Consider the following 18,378-nt stretch of genomic DNA (forward strand, 5'->3'; position numbering starts at 1 on the left):
TTGAGTTATTTTGGGTTGAATGTTAATGAGACAATTGATGGGAGAAAGACAATGAAGCAGGTGATAATGAACAGCAAAAATGGAATGGATCAATTGTTGTTGACGGCGCAGGAGAGAGAAAGGGGGAGTATGGTTGTTTAAGTTGTGGCGTGCGGGTGTGTCTTGGCTCCTGAGTTTTTCGCTGAGAGGTACTTTACCTCTAACTTATAAAAAGTGTTTATAAATTTTATTAACCATATTTGTGAAGTTTGCGAGGAAAAAATAAAAAACGTTACAAGCATGAAAGATCGTCTCAACCTACAAAAATCGTGCAGATAGAACTAAGCAATCAGTATAATTTATTCTGGATAGAGAGATATTTTGTTACTTTTTTTAAATATGTACTTACATGCCACAATTACATATTATGACTGTTATACAATATAGCAATTTTACAGTGATATGGAATGAAATAAGGATCACAGCAGCATATTGTATATTTTACTTTATGGTTTCACTTATTCATATACAAACCACAAATGCATCTACTGTTTTAGCCAGGGATAAGTCATATCCACATGCCATCAAATAGCCATTACAATTTGTAATCAATGCAAGGAACTTAAAAAAAAGTATTCTAACATACCCCCAATTAGGGTCGGTTAAAGATTCCGTAAGTATGTGGTGCAAGTTGATGACTTATCCCTGTTACACCACCTCCCTGCGGTGAGGCAGCAGTTTGGATTTGAGGGGGGCACTACATTACTCTACATTCAGAATCGATAAAAATAAAAATTAGGTACTTATGATATTATGTATTAGCAAGTTATACGAATCAAGCAATACTGCTACTTACACCATTCACTCATTCATAAAATCACATTCATCCATTCATTCAGTCCTACCTACCTAAATACTTCAAAATGTATGCCCGAATTAATCTAATAATAATATAATTGTGTGGGTCATTCCATCCTTGCAGTCCGCCCATTATCATGGCTACCATTGATGGCACCTCACTGTATACTTCTATCCCTCATTCTGAGGGACCCGCCACTATCTTTCACTACGGCCCACGCCTCAAAACCCCAGCACTGACTTTCTTCTTGATCTTTCCCATTTTATTCTCACCCATAATGCCTTCTCTTTTATTAATAACTACTACAATAGATTCCGGTTAATTGGGACATATCGGGACTTGTGCACTTTGCCTCAATTAAGCGGTTTCCCCAATTAGGCAAACTATCCTGTATATGGGCATAAACAAACGTTGAAATGATAGAAAGAAGACTTAAGAATGTTTATAATGCAATATAAGTATATTTAACTATTAATTTGATTAATAAATCAGCGAGTATAGTTACTTTATGATAATTTTTAAAAATTATAACAATTTAGTTATAAAATATTTTTCACAGCCTCGGGCGACACTGAATGAATGTCTTTTAGTGAGTCCTATTAAAGAAAAATCCTTTCTCTTGCGGGTAGTATAACAACAAGAGCTTTCAAAATAGGGCAAGAATAGGAACATTTGGGAAAAATAAGACTAAATCAAAGGAGGAAAATAAAAAAAAAATAGTATTCTGAAAACAAAAAATTTTAATTTCATCGCGACTATAGAGTCTATGTCACCGACTCATGGCCGAATAAAGCGGCATGCTGTCCCAATTAAGCGGAGAATACTCTGGGATATTCCTCTATTGGGTTCTGTTCTTCAAGATCTGCCCCAATTAAGCGGCTGCCCCAACTAACCGGTGGACCCATTAAACGGAATCTACTGTATCTGCAAGTGTATGGCTGTGCAATGGGAATTAGGTTTAGTCCTTCATATGCCACTCTTTACCTCAGCCTGTTCAAAGAAAACTTCCTAAAAAATTTCTCTCTAAAACCTCTTCTTTGGCTCAGATACATAGATGGCATTTCTCTTCTCTGGTCTTATAACATCAGCCTTCTTCCCACCTTTGACTCTTCTTTTAACTCATCTACCTCTGTTTCTTTCACTCCTATTTCCAATGCATACTAATATCTCTTTCTTGGATATGGACATACACCTTTCTGGCAATAATAAATTCAAGACCTCATTTCACATCAAAGCGACTGACAAGCAGCAATATCTCCACTACAATAGCTTCCATCCACCACACACCAAAAGTTCCATCCCTTTTCCTCTCTCCATTCCTTGGACTTAGGATTTGCAATGACCCTGACGATCTTCATAAGTTTCTCTAGAAACTACACAACTCTCTTCTTTGACAGGGGTACCCTGAAAAGCTTTTTAAACAATAAAATAAGAAAAAACCGTGTATCTCAAATAGACCCCATGCAGATAAAAATTCCTCCCCCTCTCTGCTCACCACCTACTTTCCTGGCACTCATGCCCTACAGGATATATCCTGAAGGACTTAGATTGCTTGAACAATTGAGAATGGATATCTTTAAGAGCGACACAGGGAACATAATATTAGAGCCGCACTATTTCTAGGACCGACAGAAGCAATAAATTAAGAGAGATGTTTTTCCGAACGGATAGATATGGGAATTCGTTTTTCTCCCAAACCATAAAGGACTTCAATTAATGCAAATCGTAATTTCCTTAGGGCACTTCCTTTTTATTTGTAAACGGCTGGTGTCCCAACATCCCCTGCCACATGCCTTTTAGGCGGCTTGCGGGGTATTATGTAGATTTAGACTTGTACCCCATTCGCTCCAACCACAAATCCACCTCCTGGATTTTCCCTACTAGGTACTCCATGGATCACTTACAGAAAACCACCATATCTAAGCACCATTTTTAAGGCCTCCCACCCTCTTCAAAAATCCCAGCCAGTCACCACCATCCCACCCTCACATTGTAACCGTCCCAGATGCAAAACCTTTTTAAGATGTAACCATCTCCACCCCCTGCCTCTTTTCTCCCCAAACTTAAATGCCTCCCGGTATTTCCCTCCACCACCTATACTTCCACCAATATAACTTACGTCCTTCATTGCAACCCCTGCCCCGCTTTCTATGTAGGCCAATGCACCACCTCTCTTAACCTCAGAATAAATAATCACTGCGCCTCCTGCTGTCCGTCATCCCCCCACGCATCTCTCCCTGTAACCACACATTTATCGCCACGCGAATCCCCTTTCAGTGATTGTTACAAAGTTTCTGTTATTGCATCCCTCCCCACGCCCCTCCGACTCCGCCCTCAATCTCCACACCCTGAATTAGCATGCATTTGGCCATTACAGGAATTCAACCCGTCTGGATTGAATGTGGCCTGCTAACCCCCTCCCCCATCACTCCTCCCCTCCCCCCTTCCCTCCTCCAACGTTTTCCTTGGCCCCCCATATACCCTACCAGCTAGGAATTAAGGCTAGGGGGGGTATTAGGCGCAACTAATACTAAGGGGAGTGGGGGTATTGCATACCTGCCAGGGTAAGCGGGATTTGCGGGGGCTCTCCTCCAGAAGAAATTTAAGTTTAATGGTTCAAAACGGTTATTTTTACGGCGTTCTGAGGGATATTTGATTAGTCCTAACACTATTCTACAAGTGATCCTAATCCAATTAAGTAAAAAAAAACTTAAAAATTTCTCTTAGCTCCGGGGGGGGGGGGGGGGTGGTTTATCCCCCAAAACCCCCCTCGCTGTGCCACTGCACCAGTGTCTTCTTGGATGTTGAGAATGAAGCTATTGGCTTCGAAAGATCCAATGGACTTTTTCCCCCCCGCATGAGTGTTTTTTTCTTTTTATGTATTTGTGTTTTAGTGTTAGTGCTAGTGAACTATTAGTATACATTTATGCGAGGGGCATATGAAAAGTAAGGTCACCAAAGCGTTCCTTTCAATTTTCCTTCATAAAAGAAAACAAAGTATTAAAAAATTATAAATTTACTAAATATTTTTAATAAGTAAAGTTTTTCCGATTGTGAAAAGTGTTAAAATTAGTTAAAATAGTGCATTGTTTTTCAAAGATTTTCTCCCCTGGTTTTGGACCCCCCCCCCCCAAACGAAAATCCTGGCTACGCCTCTGGTTGGCGTCGCCAGCATGCAGCACAATGTGAAATCTATCCCCCTTGTCGCGTTTGCTGGTCCCTTTGCCATCGCATGAACAGTTCCTCATTAGCATCAGATAATTATCGGCGCCGCACCCACTCGCGATGGGGAGTCACGATTTCTGCTCCCGCCAAATGCGAACTGTGGTCTGTCATTAAGTTCCTGCGGGCGATGATTGTGGCTCCGATTGAAATTCAATGCCAATTGGAAGAAGAGTGTTGTCCGAAGTGCATAGGCTTGAAAAATGTACGGAAGTGGTGCAGAAAGTTGACTGCTTGCCGCCTCAACGTTCATGACGATTAGTGGAATTCTCAACATCTTCGGGCAATATTATGCCTACCGTCTTCTGGGACGGAAAATGTGTCCTGCTGGTCTATTTCATGACCAAGGATATAAAAAATCAACTCCGAGAGGCACTATGAGACCCTAGGCAAACTTTGAATGCCTTTCCAGAACAAACGACGCGGCTGGTTGACAAAAGGCGTTCGATTGCACAAGGACAAGGCATGATGCCCACAAGGGACAAGAATGTGGCCCACAAAACAACGTAACTCATGGAGGGATTTGTACGATCACCAGTCTTACAGTCCAGATATCGCCCCATGTGAATATCACCTCTTTCCGGCCCTCAAAAAAGAATTGGGAGGACTAAAATTCGCGAACGACGACGGCGTTCAAGAAGTGGTTCCTACCTACTTATAGTGCAATTCGCTTCCTGATGCCCTTACTACTGTATCCGTTTTCTTCTAATGTACTGCCCAGTGGCGTAACTAATCCACGAAACAGACATACACGTCCTAGTCATATTCCAGGTTTCTCTCAACCAGGGACCTCATTATCGCTATTGCATCACGAGTTGACTTCCCTTTTCTGAAACCAAACTGATCTTCGATCTCCTACCCTTCTACCTATCTGGCGTGGGTGGCCCTACCGGGAATAATTTAGAATTAACCCCGCCAGCGCAGCTCTAGGGGTCATAGGAACGCGCAAGCCTTTCCACCGCGACAAGGTTGTAGCCCAAGGTATGTGATGATGATTCTCGAAATTTTAGTGTTTATTCTTTGTTGAGGAAATGTAGATTACGACGTTTTAGCATGGATGGAACAGCCGTGAACATGTGAATGGAAAAACCGTGAATCGTGGGGAAAGCACTGTTGTCGTATCTATTAATTGATGTATTCACGATAGCTGAGTCTAGTATACTCACTGAAAATTCTAATAGACCCTTAACTGTGCCGATAAATGGTATCTTAAATGTATGAAAAACTATTTTGCATAGGGGTAACAATTTGTATTTTAGTCTATGATATGTGCATTAAATTGATGTGGAGAATGTATATGTGGGGAAAATTTATTCATATTCGGAGCTGTTTTCAATCGAATATACAATTTGTCAACTGCTCGTGTTATTTTTTAATAAAACTTCGTAATTTTGTAGGAGGTAGCAAATGAGTGGAAAAAAATTAAAGTAAGTATTTGTATACGCAGTCCACTTGAGTAAATGAACAGCTGATCACGTGTATGATATTGTTCTTTTTCATTTGAAGCTGTAATTAATATTTTTTATTGAGAACCTATGTTGCATTGTTTCGTTGCACGAATAATATTGCACTAAAATTGTGTTTGTAAATATCTTCTCAATTTGCTGAGTTGATAAAATATTCAGGACGTCTACTAAGATTACTTAATTATAGTGAATTACTTAATTATACGTCGAGAATGCTGGCACCGCACTTAAGAAAATTTTGATAATATGATGGTTTCCTATTATTTTGTATTGCCTAAATAGAAAAATTAATACTCCTGGAGTACCTACGCATTTCACGCTCTTAGATTTTTAAATGACGATATCTATTTTTCGCGATTAAACGAAAAGTGAAAATTTTCAAGCACGCGAAAACGCGACGGCTAAGTAGGAATGCAGGGAAAAGTCCGTTTGACGTCATTCTGGTTCCCGCTGCCGCCGTGTGAGGTGACCTTGGAGCGAAGATAGGTGTGCCGCTGCGATGCAGGTTGCTAGCAGGTAGCAGAGTACCCTGCTAGCAGGTAGCGCTTGGCTTAAATAAGGATCATTAATACCCTATCAAACGAAGAAAACTTTCCGACCTTAGGCAGTTTTAATAGGTGATTATTAAGACATGTTTCCCTGAGCTCTGACCACATCCATGCATTGGTAACCTCAGACGATGTAAAACTCCTATCTACTCGTATAGAAACTAGGTCCCAGTGACGTCACTTGGAGTGGCATCGCATGGGCTCAAATCTGGCCTTTTTCAAATGAGGTTAAAATTGACCAATAATATTCGTCTAAACTGCGATTTCTAAAACAAAATAGTTTGTATATTATGAATACAGTAATGGTGGGTGAGGAATCGCAATCAATGCCTTTCGTTTGTTTGATGAAGGAAACTACCCTATTACGACTTCCAGTTGATTTGCAGCCGTGATTACTCCGTTCATAATGTTGTATTGTTACTGGGTGGGTACTATCATGAATATTACGTCTTTTACTGCAATCTAGGGGAAGTCTTCCGCATTATTACCCGAACTTACGCATTCCGCAACGATTGCGACTGTAGTCTGTATACCGTAGGGTGGCGCGCGGGCGCATGCGCCATCCTACGGTATACAGGCTATAACTTCACGCTGCCTGTCGCTGTAAACGATAAAAAAACAAATAAATCGCTCTCGTTTCTCACGCTTCTTTATCTTATTATCTTTTGCGAGACATATTTTTTTCTTTGCCTTATTATTGAAGTCCTTTATGGTTTGGGGGAAAAACGAATTCCCATGTCTATCCGTTCGGCAAAATATCTCTCTTAAATTCAGTGACGGATACAGATGGGGGGCTCAGGGGGCGCGCGCCCCCCTTGCGGGGCCACCCGTATTGCCAAACATTGCAGAACCACAACTGTAACTTTTTTATATCATAAGATGGCATTGTCTTAAATATGTGAATAATCACTTACATTTATAATTTCTGAAGCTCTTCATGTGAATTGATTATTTTATATTACGACAAAAGTAAAGGTTACTCAAGATATCTTTTGTGCCCCCCCCCCCCCCTCCTTAAGTTTTCTCTGTATCCGCTACTGCTTTAATTTATCGCTTCTGTCCTACCTGGAGATGTAGGGGGGCTCTAATATTATGTTCTCCGTGTCGCTCTTAAAGATATCCATTCTCAATTGTTCAAGCAATCTAAGCCTAGCGCGCAGCCTCGCGAGTCTCCAGCGGCTCCCAGCCTAATTCGCTTTACATCTGGGTAACATTGTATGTACGCCCGTTGAAGTTTTTCACGAACCGCGCAGCCTTCCTTTGTATTTTATTCAGATCACGAACTAGTAAGTCTTTTTGTACCGGATGCCATATGCTCGCAGCATATTCAAGGTGTGGTCGGACGAGTGCGAAATAACACCTTTCTTTTACTTTCTCATCCGAAAACCTTACCACAATACGCTTGACGAATCCTAATTTCTTCAGGGCTATGCCGCAAATATTCCTTATAGGTATATGTTCCCCATGAGAGGTGCGAGGCTGTCGTAACTCCCAGGTACTTCACTTCGTCTTTTGCCTTTATGTTAATACCATCCACTGAATGAACATGGTTAGAGTTGGACGAATTCCGCAAGAAATGTACCGCCATGCATTTGCTCAGATAAAGTTCGAGTCCCCACTCTTGGCTCAACAAATGAACGTTGTTTAAATCTGGCGATAGAATTTCATAGAGTGATCACTAATTTCGCGATAGATGACAGCGTCGTCAGAAAATAAACGTATTTTTACTGCTAATAGGGGAACAGAGGTCATAAATGTATATAATGAGCAAAAGGAGATCGATTACGCTTTCTTGTGGGACACCTGATGTCACTTAAACTGCATCAGAGCCATTCCGTCGAGCACTACTTTTTGTTTACGATCACTCAGAAAGTTGCGTATACAGTTTACACTGTTTAATCCGCATGACTGTAATTGTTTAAAGTTTGTTGTGTCGAATCGGTTTATACATAAAGATTTTCTGCTTCGTACAGACATCGCTATAGATAATTTCCCCCACTCATTTAGGTATGAAAGAGGTCGTTGGGATTTTCACGACTGATTTGGAGGAAAGGAATCCCGCTTGCTAGTGGCGTAACAATGGGGTGGATGAGGGGATAGATACCCCCCCCCCCCAGACTTCAGAGAAATAAACAAATATTTAAAATTATCGTCTAGTATTGACGTATAATAACTGCATCTGATCAAAGTTAAATTTTAAGTGCCAATATAATGTAAGGTGTATTTCCAGGCATGTCCTTTTTCAAAAATTTTCTCGGAACCCCCGTTGCCGGGAGGGGGATCACCCCTTGTCCCCTTCATCCTCCCCAAAGCATATTCCTAGTAACGCCACTGCCAATTACAAATTTGTCTAGCCGTCCACATGGCGTTGCTCGGGGACAGTGCCTAGAGAAGTGAGAAGCTTGCAACTCCTTCCCCTCCCAAATGTATCCCATTGTTCACTCAAAATTTAACTAAGAGTCGGAGAGCGGAAGACGCTGAATAGCAAACGATGGCATAGACCATCATCTTATACCCCGCACCACAACATTAATCGTTACGCGTGCAAACGTGCTTCGACCAAAAACGTGGCGTGGGCACACACCCAAACAGAAAGGCTTGCACCGAGAGGATTAATATGAGGTTAAACTTGAAAATAGGGCCTCCTTAGCCATTGCGTCGCCTCACGGAACTCTAGGCGCAATCCGCCTACACCACTGTGTTGCTTGGTTTCGCCACTACCACTCTCGACCGCTCATTGTTGGCATAGCAGCCGTCTACATGGAGCTTCCCCTTACGTCATCGTCCAGGTTTGAAATCCGGTCTGTCATACGATTTTTCGAACCTATCGAAATTCATCGCTAATTGGTTGAAGTATATGGTGAAAAAATGCATGCATGCTAGAAACTTTCGTTTGTGGTGCCATGAGATCCTCTCCATCCGCGCAAAGGTCCACTGCCAGGTGGATACCCAAACTACTCACCGAATACCGCCAGAGGCAGCGTGAGGAAGAAGTTGTACGCCGTTTTGAAGAGGAAGGAGATGATTTTTTGGACTCCATCAGTGGCGCTGACTCCATGGGGCCTGAGCCCCCTCTAAAATTCGCTATGGGTGTGTGGAAAAAATGTGTCAGGCTTGTCGATCTTCCCCGGAGTGTCCACAGATCTAGATTCGAGTTATCGTGGTTCTAATGTTGATCATATGACTCTTCTAATGTGCTTAAAAAATTTAAAACTCACTACTTAAAACATTTCCCGGGGCAAGATCCCCGGTTTGCCCCCCGCCCCCAATATTTGTTGTAAGTCGGCATCCCTGGACTCCATCATGACGGACGATGAAACCAGGATGCATCACCATCCCCTGAGACGAAGCAACAGTCTAAACAATGGTGCCACCAACGCCGAAAAAGGTCAAACAAACTCTGTCAGCCAATAAGGTCATGACAACAGTGTTTTAGGACCTCAAGTGAGTATGGTTGGTGGATTTCATGGCTGGGGGAATCACTGTAAATACTGGAAGATGCTACTAAACTCTACAAAAACAGCATCAATAACTCATCGTTTAAGATTTCAATAGTTGTGCGATATTCTCTCCACTTCATACGACGTTGTGCGAATTTTCCAATATCAAAGAAAAAGTCATCAGTGCGTGTGTAGCACCCAATAGTTTGTCGCCAATATTAGACCCGTAGAATCCCTCGTCCGTAGCATGATACATTACCCACTACACCACCGGAACGACAGTGCTCTTAATCAGTTTCAGTGTCCAAATTTTCGACTGTGTTCGCAGTTATCCCGGCTAGAATAATCTCCATTTTAGTTGAGATGTAGGCGGAAAGCATACTTCTGAAACTTTTAGGAATAATTCTTAGCTGCGTCGTTTACGTGTTGTCATAGAATAGAAAATGAAATTTATTATTCCGGGACAAATTTGTCCTTTAGGAACATATATAGTTATGAATATAATAAAGTCAGACATATTACAAGAATAAGTAGACTTACATTATACATCGATATCACAGAATGCGACTAAATATGTGACAGATTAGAGCAAAAAAAAATACATACGTATATTTCAATAACAGCAAGACAAACGTATGAACTCATAAATGCATCTGATTTTATTGAATGTGACTACATATATGACAGGGCAGAACAAAAAAATACATATGTGTATATAATTATCAGCACGACAAACGTATGAACTCATAAATACATCTGATTTTATCGACTTAAGCATCAGCACAATAATCAGTTAACTTTAGCATTAGCACAATGTTACAGTATTCAATTTACATGTAGCAATATTTCATAATATTTCTTTTTGAATTGTCTTACATTTTTAGATTTTTTTAAATTGCATGACAATTTATTCCATATTTCCATACTGCGAAGCGTGTGATTGACTTTGTTTGGTGCAAGAGGAATATACATAGTAATAAAACCACTGTACTGCATAGGTATGTAGAAAAATGGTGAGTCAGAGTGTGTGTTGGCGCCATTGGGCTCCTCAGCGTACGTATTGCGGGTAGTCGCCTCTGCATAGGAAAAAACTTTTGGGGGGTGGGGGTAGGAGGCCGAGGCCCCTAAACCTGCCCCCCCCCGCCCCCCCTGCCCCACCTTCCTCCGGCTACGTGCCTTAGGCCGTGTCGACGCCCCGTGCCGTGCACGATGAATGAGCGAGGGGATGAATGAACAGCCGACGCTGCCGCCGTGAATGGAGCGTGGCGCCTCTAGCGGCCAAGGTCGTCCTCTCCTCCTCCTCCTCAGGGTGGAAGAGCGTTCGTTGTGTGTGTTGTTGTCCGCCGGGCAGTCGTGAGAGTGAGCGAGCGAGCTAGTTGTGAGCGTCGGTGTCTTGTCTTGTTGTTGGAGTGAAGACGACGACGCCATGAGCAGCGAGGTGGCGACGCCGAGTCGGCGCCGCGACGTGTGGCAACCCTGGAGGACGGCTACGACAGGTACGCGCACTTCCGGTGATTGCGATGATTAGCGTATGTCTTCCTTCGTTTGTGCGATCGTTTGCATTTGGACGCCATTCATTCCGGAGCATTCTCTGTTCGATGTATTCGGGAGACTGCCACACAGCACATTCGGAGCATTGTAGACCCAGCGTAAACAACTCGCCGGGCGTGCGTTGCTAAGGCCATTCCGAAACACTCCTCGTTGACTGGCCTCTCCTCGCAAATTGACTCATCTGCGTGCATGCTACTACGCCGCATTGAGCCACCTCAATAGTGGACGTGTGGCAGGAGGTGTTAGGACGAAAGAATAGGCGCTCGTCGTGTATGAACTCCCGCCGATCATTTGTTTAAGTCCTTCACAGTTCGGTGGAATTTAACTCTATTGTTCCTCATATATTCTAATTCCTATCCTTCAAGGAAATAATGGTTTAATTTGATCGCCTCCATCGGACCTATCCATATATGTCACTCCGATAGTATTATCCGTGTCGCTATGTAAGATATCTGTTCTAAACAGGGGCGCAGGTAGTAATTAAGGCTGGAGGGGGTTAGGCGCAAAACACTGGGGTTCTGAGGGTGTGGAATACCCGCCAGGTGAAGCGGGAGGTGCGGGGGCCCCCCTCCTGAAAATTTTTCATATAAATGGTTAAAAATGGTGAGTTTTGCGGCCTTATGAGGTATATATTTTATTAATATTAACACTTTTCTATTAGTAATATTAATCCAATTAAGTGAAATAAATTAACCTTAAAAATCTATCTGAGCTCTGGGGGAGGGGGGGTTATCCCCATAACCCCCCTCGCTGCGCTACTGGTTCTTAATAGAACAAGCAATCACAGCCTAGCGTGAGGCCTCCGATTATCCAGCGGCTCCCGGCCTAATTCGTGTTATAGAACGCTCTCCGTACTCTCGAAGCATTTTCTGACGAATCCCGCGGCTAACCTTTATATTTAATTTAGTTCACGGATTGAGTTTGTCTGCTCAGAATCTCATGTGATAAACTAGCATAGAATCGTACACAGGGACTTTAACACTCGTTGTCTAGCCAAAGTAAGAAAAAAAACGTGCCAGTCATGAGCACGATATTTGTTGACATTATAAACTGACTTATTGTGCACGGACGCTCTTTTTAGACTTAGTTTTCCCAATTATAACCCAAAAAAATCTGTTGCTTATATTTCCCTTCCTCGAAGTAGTGGCTATGGAGTCAATTGAATGCGGTTACCTGACAAACGAAACATTACATTGACTTTTCCGGCAATAATATAGTTTTACCCGCGGCCGAGTCCACAGAATCTATTTCGTCTTCTAAAAGCCTCAACAGACTTCCCAATGACAACAATGGATAAAACAAATAACATCTATAGGTATACCCCAAACATCAGTTTTTACTCTGATAAGCCGTGTAGGAAATATCATGTAAACCCAATTAATCCATGGAGTATGAAGATACCTCACGGTAGTGATGAGCGAAAATAATCGACTGTCGATGATAATCCATTATTTGGACCCGATTCTTGCGATTATTCAATCAATTTTAGTTTAGGGCGATTTTATCCACGGAAATGATTGTTGCACCTCGATATATACTGGGAAAGAAATCGGCTGGGTAAGTACCATATTTGAATATCTTTCAAATGGCCCCAATAAAAAGCCATTTGTGGAAATTCTTTCTAAAAAACTCTGACGAAAGTTCGACTCGTATTGAATTAAGTTTGCCACTGTGCAACGCAAATGGGGCAAACTTTTGATTACGTGTGGGAGCACCTACCACTCATTAAAAGAGCCACATGAATAGGATGCATACTGATGTGTTGAGAATCTAGAGAAGTAGGTATTGCAACTCGTTTGGAATACAACACATTAATTAATTAGCAGTGGTGCCGGCACCATGGGGCCTGAGGGGGCCCGCGCCCCCTCAAAAATTCGTTATGGGTGTGTGGAAAAAATGTGTCAGGCTAGTCGATTTTCTCCGGAGTATCCAGATATCGAGATTCGAGTTATCATGGTTCTAATGTTGATCATACGGCTCTTCTAAAATGCTTAAAAAACTTAAAACTCACTACTTATAAAATTTCCTGGGGCAAGATCCCCGGTTTGCCCCCCTCCCCCAATATTTTTTGTAAGTCGGCATCCCTGTAAAATAGTTAGTAAAAGTTTGGGTCTTAATTGGATACAATCCGAAAGCGTTTAATTTATTCGTGGCGATGCTATTATTATTTTTTTTTGTCTCTCGACGCGTAGAAAGTACCCTATACGATTTCCAGGCGTTAAAACTAAAATACTTTTTTAATAGCGTAATGGTGACGTGTTATCAAGCTAAGTTGTACGAGTCATTAAAAGCTTAATCCATGTATTACAAAATTTAGGGTAACGGTTCTCACTAATAATGTTGAGTCTCTAGTCATTTAGAAGAGAAGCTAAGAAAATTAGTTAAAGGGTAAAGCAGAATCATATTCCCCTTCACGGTATCTTAATCCTTAGTATTCAGTTGAAAACCAAGTATGGCTCAAATGTTTCTTCCTACCACTGAAGTTGAGGCCTCAAAGGGTGACCTGTAGGTATGACATGCTTTGTTTGATGTTGAGCGTATTTCCATCCGAGTTAACAGTTATCATTCGACAAAAATTGAGTGATATATATTTTTTCAGCCTAAGGATTACGCTGCTGTGAGGCAGCTGTTAACATGTTAATTATCGACTTAAATCGTCTTCATCTTTTAGAGATAGAGCATCGTGTATAGATTTCACCGACCCAACCGGAAGCAGAAGGTTACTCATGTACGCGGGTAAACTCATAAGTAAGGTCTCCTAAGTCGCCGCATGAAGCGCCTGGCGCCAATACTACCGTCTTCCTTGGTTGCTCCGCTGACACTCTCGACCAACGCGAAGCACTGTTGACCGCCCATTGTTGGCCGCCCATTGTTGGCATAGCAACCGTATCCATGGAGCTGCCCCTCACGTCTACGTCCAAGTGTGAATTTCGTTCAATCATACGATTTTTGACCGGTAAAAAGGTGACACCTATCGGCATTTATCGCCAATTGGTTAAAGTTTACGATGAAAAATGTATGACTGTTAAAATCATTCGTGGGTTGTGCTGCAAATTCCTTTTCGGACGCGCAAACGTCCACTGCCAGGTGGATACCCAAATAGCTCACCAAAGACCACCGGAGGCAGCGGGTGCTGAAGAAGTTTTGCGCCATTTTGGAGAGGAAGGGGATGATTATTTGGCCACTATAACTCAGTGATTTCCACATGTTGCTCGACCTGAAGAAATACTAGGAGAAATGAAGTTCGAGACGGACGACGATGTGTAAGAAGAGATCGACGCCCGTCATAGCAACGCGGAGGGAAGCTGTTATGACGACCGGATTCAAAAGTTCATCGTGCGGGTGAGGAAAGTCATCTAGCGCCTAGGTGACTGCATCTAAAATAGCGGAAGCCTTGACCTTGCCAACGATGTATACAGCAATGTAAATAAATATAATATTCAATGATTAAAAAAATTGGAGACCTTACTTTTAAGTATACCCTCGTAACATATGCGAGTTTACAACTTCATTTGTTTTCGTTCGCGCAACGGCTTCAGCGTAAGATTCATGGTGTATACCGCCTAATGGCTTTTCACGAAATTATTATACCCATCACAGAGTTTCTCCACGCAGTCAAAAAAATCAAACGATTACCCACTGATTGTTCAAATAACCAATGGTATCAACCGCATGGTTGCGCGTCCTCTAAGATGATCCTAAAAATTCACGATTATTCCTGTGGTAACGCTTGCAATTGAAAAAAAAATCAAATGCTCTACCGCTGATTCTCCGCAGAAAAATCATATAATTCGTCTTCCCATTCTCCAGGAAGTAATCGTGTTGTGACTGATGGCCGGTAAATAAAAAAGATGGTATATCTCTTGCATCGATCACCATTTGATACTATCTGAATTTACTAGCAAGATCAACAAGAACAACAATACTCATCTCCATGTAAATATAGGTATTGAATCATCCGTAACATAAACATTAATATAAACATTTAATCACATTAAAGCGTACGAATAATCAACCGATTTTCCAATGAAAAATCACACTATAAATCGACCCATTCTACTCAAATCATGCAATAAGTCAGCTACGCAGAAAACTCGCATGATAAATATTCCTATTCTTAGCATAAAATCAACATTCGTCAGCCGATTCACCGCAGAATAAGCGTATAATAAATTTTTTCATTAAACAGATTTCCCAAAGAAAATTCACATCATAAGTTGACCGATTCTCGACAGAAAATTCATATCATTAGCTACCGATTATCCAACGTAGAATCATCATAGGATAATCAACCGGTTATTGAAACAATCGATCGCGTCATCCCGAGTTTTGTACCGAATCTTATCGATAAGCATTATGTTTGGATTGTTGTGTTGCAAAAACTGCCAATAGAGGGCTAGTGGCCGTCGTCGGCAGCACTGCCACCGGCTGCTGGGATAGTTGTCTCTATGTTCCGTGGTGGTCTTTAGAGAGACATCAATATTTATAGTTTGGAAAAATAGCTTTCGTTTTGGCATTAGTAAAGGATCAACCTCACAGTCCACTCTTCATGTGTTGTGCACCGAAACATTTTGGGCCTTCGGGCCGGATCGGATTGGGAATTACAGTCAGCTTCTTCTGAAGAAAATTTGTTGGATGACTTGTTTGAATTTTTAGAGATGACATGTAAAGCAATGGACGCTATGATATCTCAAGAACAACCTAAGGTATCTTCTCAGAAGAGTGGGCAGAATATTAAAGAGACTCGAATTCCATACCAGACATACATTTCAACTAGGGAACCACGTACCTATTGCACATTTGATACGATGAGTAGATTGTGAAGAAATTTCGCTCAATTCTACGACTCAGGGTACCCTTCGAAAGAGGAGGATTTATATTGGCTCTGTTCGGTCGACCGGAAAATTGAGCGAATACCTAACTTTGGAGTAGACTCTGGTGGTCTGAGCATCTGCCCCGAAAGCAGAAGGTCCGCGGTGCGATTCTCGGTCGACGTGAAGGTTTTGCATGCGTGTTTTTTCGACCAACATTTCATCTCGGTGCCACCTCCGTCGCCGTGTCTACGTCATTAGTTCCCATCTCTTTGTTCCATCTTCTTTTTTGGATTTATGATTGTATATTCGCTTATTGCGACCCGTGTGATTGTGAATTTCATGTTTGTGTTTGCGTGTGTGTGTGCCTAGAATGGTTGATTTATTGCGGTAGGAATCGGCGTCCCCCGAAACGAATGTGCATATACTGTCTTCACACTGTCTGTGTGTGTGTCTACCTTTCATCTAATCTCTTCTTCCCTGTTTTTGGAAGCCTTGTAGGTATAGTAGGGTGGGCCGGAAAATGACCTTTGCAGTGATGAAAATAACATTAAAAGATTATTTTGACGAAGTTAAAAGTTTATCGAAAGTTTAACGTTGACGAAGTTTTGTGCACAGAGCCCTCTCTTGGCCAACACATTGGACTACTTCTTGAGAGAATTGGTTGCATAAATTACCATTCGCGGAAAACACTATTGTTGTCCTAACAATGAGATATTAGCATTTAATTTACTACGACCAATGGGGATCGCTGGCTCATGAACCCCTTCGGTTGAGGCAGAGTGGGATGGGTAGCTCCGAAGAGATTTTTCACATTTAAGATACTGTATTGCTATTCATATTTATTTAGGGAAATCTGTGTTCTAATGAAACCACAGCAACCCATTTTATTGATTTTCTTAATTGTTTGAGCTGCGTAACGGAAAAGAAATTAGTTTCTGCACCCTTGCGCAAGATGGGTGAAGTACATGAGAATGTTTACGTTTAGCCGCTAGTCATTAATGCGTAAAGCCTTTCTCTGATGTAGCTCATTTCAGTTTTTGAGCTCTACGCGAAAAACCTTATTCTCAGTGATGTGGTACACATATGGTGAAGTATTTCTTAAATTGCTTTTACACTCGCTTTAATTGTTCTTCGCTCTCATTGTCCGCGGGATTGTTAAGCAAGAATTGTCTTCGCTCATCTTTTTCAGAATTCACGTGCAACTATCACCTCGGCAATCACTTATCCTTCTTTGAATATAAAATTTAAAGCATGGCATTGATTATCGTTTTCAACAAAAACTTAATTTCTTTTATATGCGGCCCCGATCATTCGGCCCTGGTGTAATTAAGGGACAAATATCACTTCAAACTGAATAACAACCAACATAATAAATTGTGCGCATTGGAACAATTTGTAACAGTAAAGTGCATAATGTTTAGACGGGAAGCATGCTGTTACCATTTTGGCATTTTATAAGTATCCCTCCCCACGAAATTGTTTAAGTATTCCTCCGAGAAATTTTCCTCCGGATTCCCTGCAGACGTAACCGCAGGACTTTCCCGCCAAGGATCTTTTGTGCCAAGGATTTTCGCGCAAAGGCCTTCGAATCAAAAGTTCTGATTGTAGTAATGTATTTTGGGGTTGAGATAACTTCAATTCAATGATGGGGAACGCGAATGAGAAATATTCGAGGCAGATCCCTGAAGAAGCTAGGATTCGTTAAGCATGTTGTGGAAGGAATTCCGGATGAGAAAGTAAAAGAGAGGTACTTTTTCGCTCTCGTCAGTCCAAAACTTTGGTATATGTAGCGGTAATATGGAATTCAACGCATAAAGATTAAATCCGTTTCCTCGATAGAATGCTAAGGAAAGCTGCCCGATACGTCAAAAACTTCCAAGGTCGAACAGAATGCTTAGCTCATATTTTACATGAATTAGCCGACGATGATTCGAAAGAGATATTTGGTGATGTGATAGGTGTAGGAATTCGTTTTTCTCGAACATTAAAAGGCTTAAACTTTACGTGGGACTTAGCTCGTTGATTTCCTGTCATTTATAATTTTTTTACCATCGGGGTTTTCGTGTAAATGAAGCCATTACCGCCACTGTGCCACAATCAAATATCTGCGTCTCACTAACGCATCTGTCTTGTCTGCAGGCGAGCACCAGAAACAGCAGCAGCACCAATCTTCGGGCACCGCAGACAGAGGCAAGACCACCTCCGCGGCTCAACTCTACCTGCTGGTGCCGCTGTCGGTCAGGAGCACCACTGCACCACCCAGGTGAGGATCCCCTCTCACTGACACGCCATCCGCCATCTTGTCCACCATATTGTTATACCAATCGCGGCTATTCTCCAGTGTCCATGTAAAGGATATCACAATAGAGTATTCTTCAGTCGAACCCCAGATATGTTGTCTCCGACAGCGCATTTAAACGGATTGCAAAAGTCGTCACTCGAGTTTAGATTCTCGATGATGTGATTTATATAATTCCAATGCTATTTATAACTAGTTTG

The 18,378-nt window shown here is 41.8% G+C and overlaps 1 protein-coding gene across 3 annotated transcripts in view; it reads left to right on the forward strand.

Annotated features, from left to right (window-relative positions):
• The window catches only part of LOC124172902, a 50,070-nt gene that overhangs the window by 9,954 nt on the left and 21,738 nt on the right, over window positions 1-18,378 (forward strand). For 2 of the 3 annotated variants that reach the window (XM_046552414.1, XM_046552421.1), the window contains exon 2: window positions 18,019-18,142. In XM_046552414.1, the coding sequence (XP_046408370.1) occupies window positions 18,019-18,142 (124 nt within the window). Of the gene's footprint in view, window positions 1-10,262; window positions 11,011-18,018; window positions 18,143-18,378 lie in introns of those variants that run through there. The other variant, XM_046552430.1, reaches the window with a different exon arrangement.

Source organism: Ischnura elegans, chromosome 1, assembly GCF_921293095.1.
Source record: "Ischnura elegans chromosome 1, ioIscEleg1.1, whole genome shotgun sequence".
Lineage (NCBI taxonomy): Eukaryota > Metazoa > Arthropoda > Insecta > Odonata > Coenagrionidae > Ischnura > Ischnura elegans.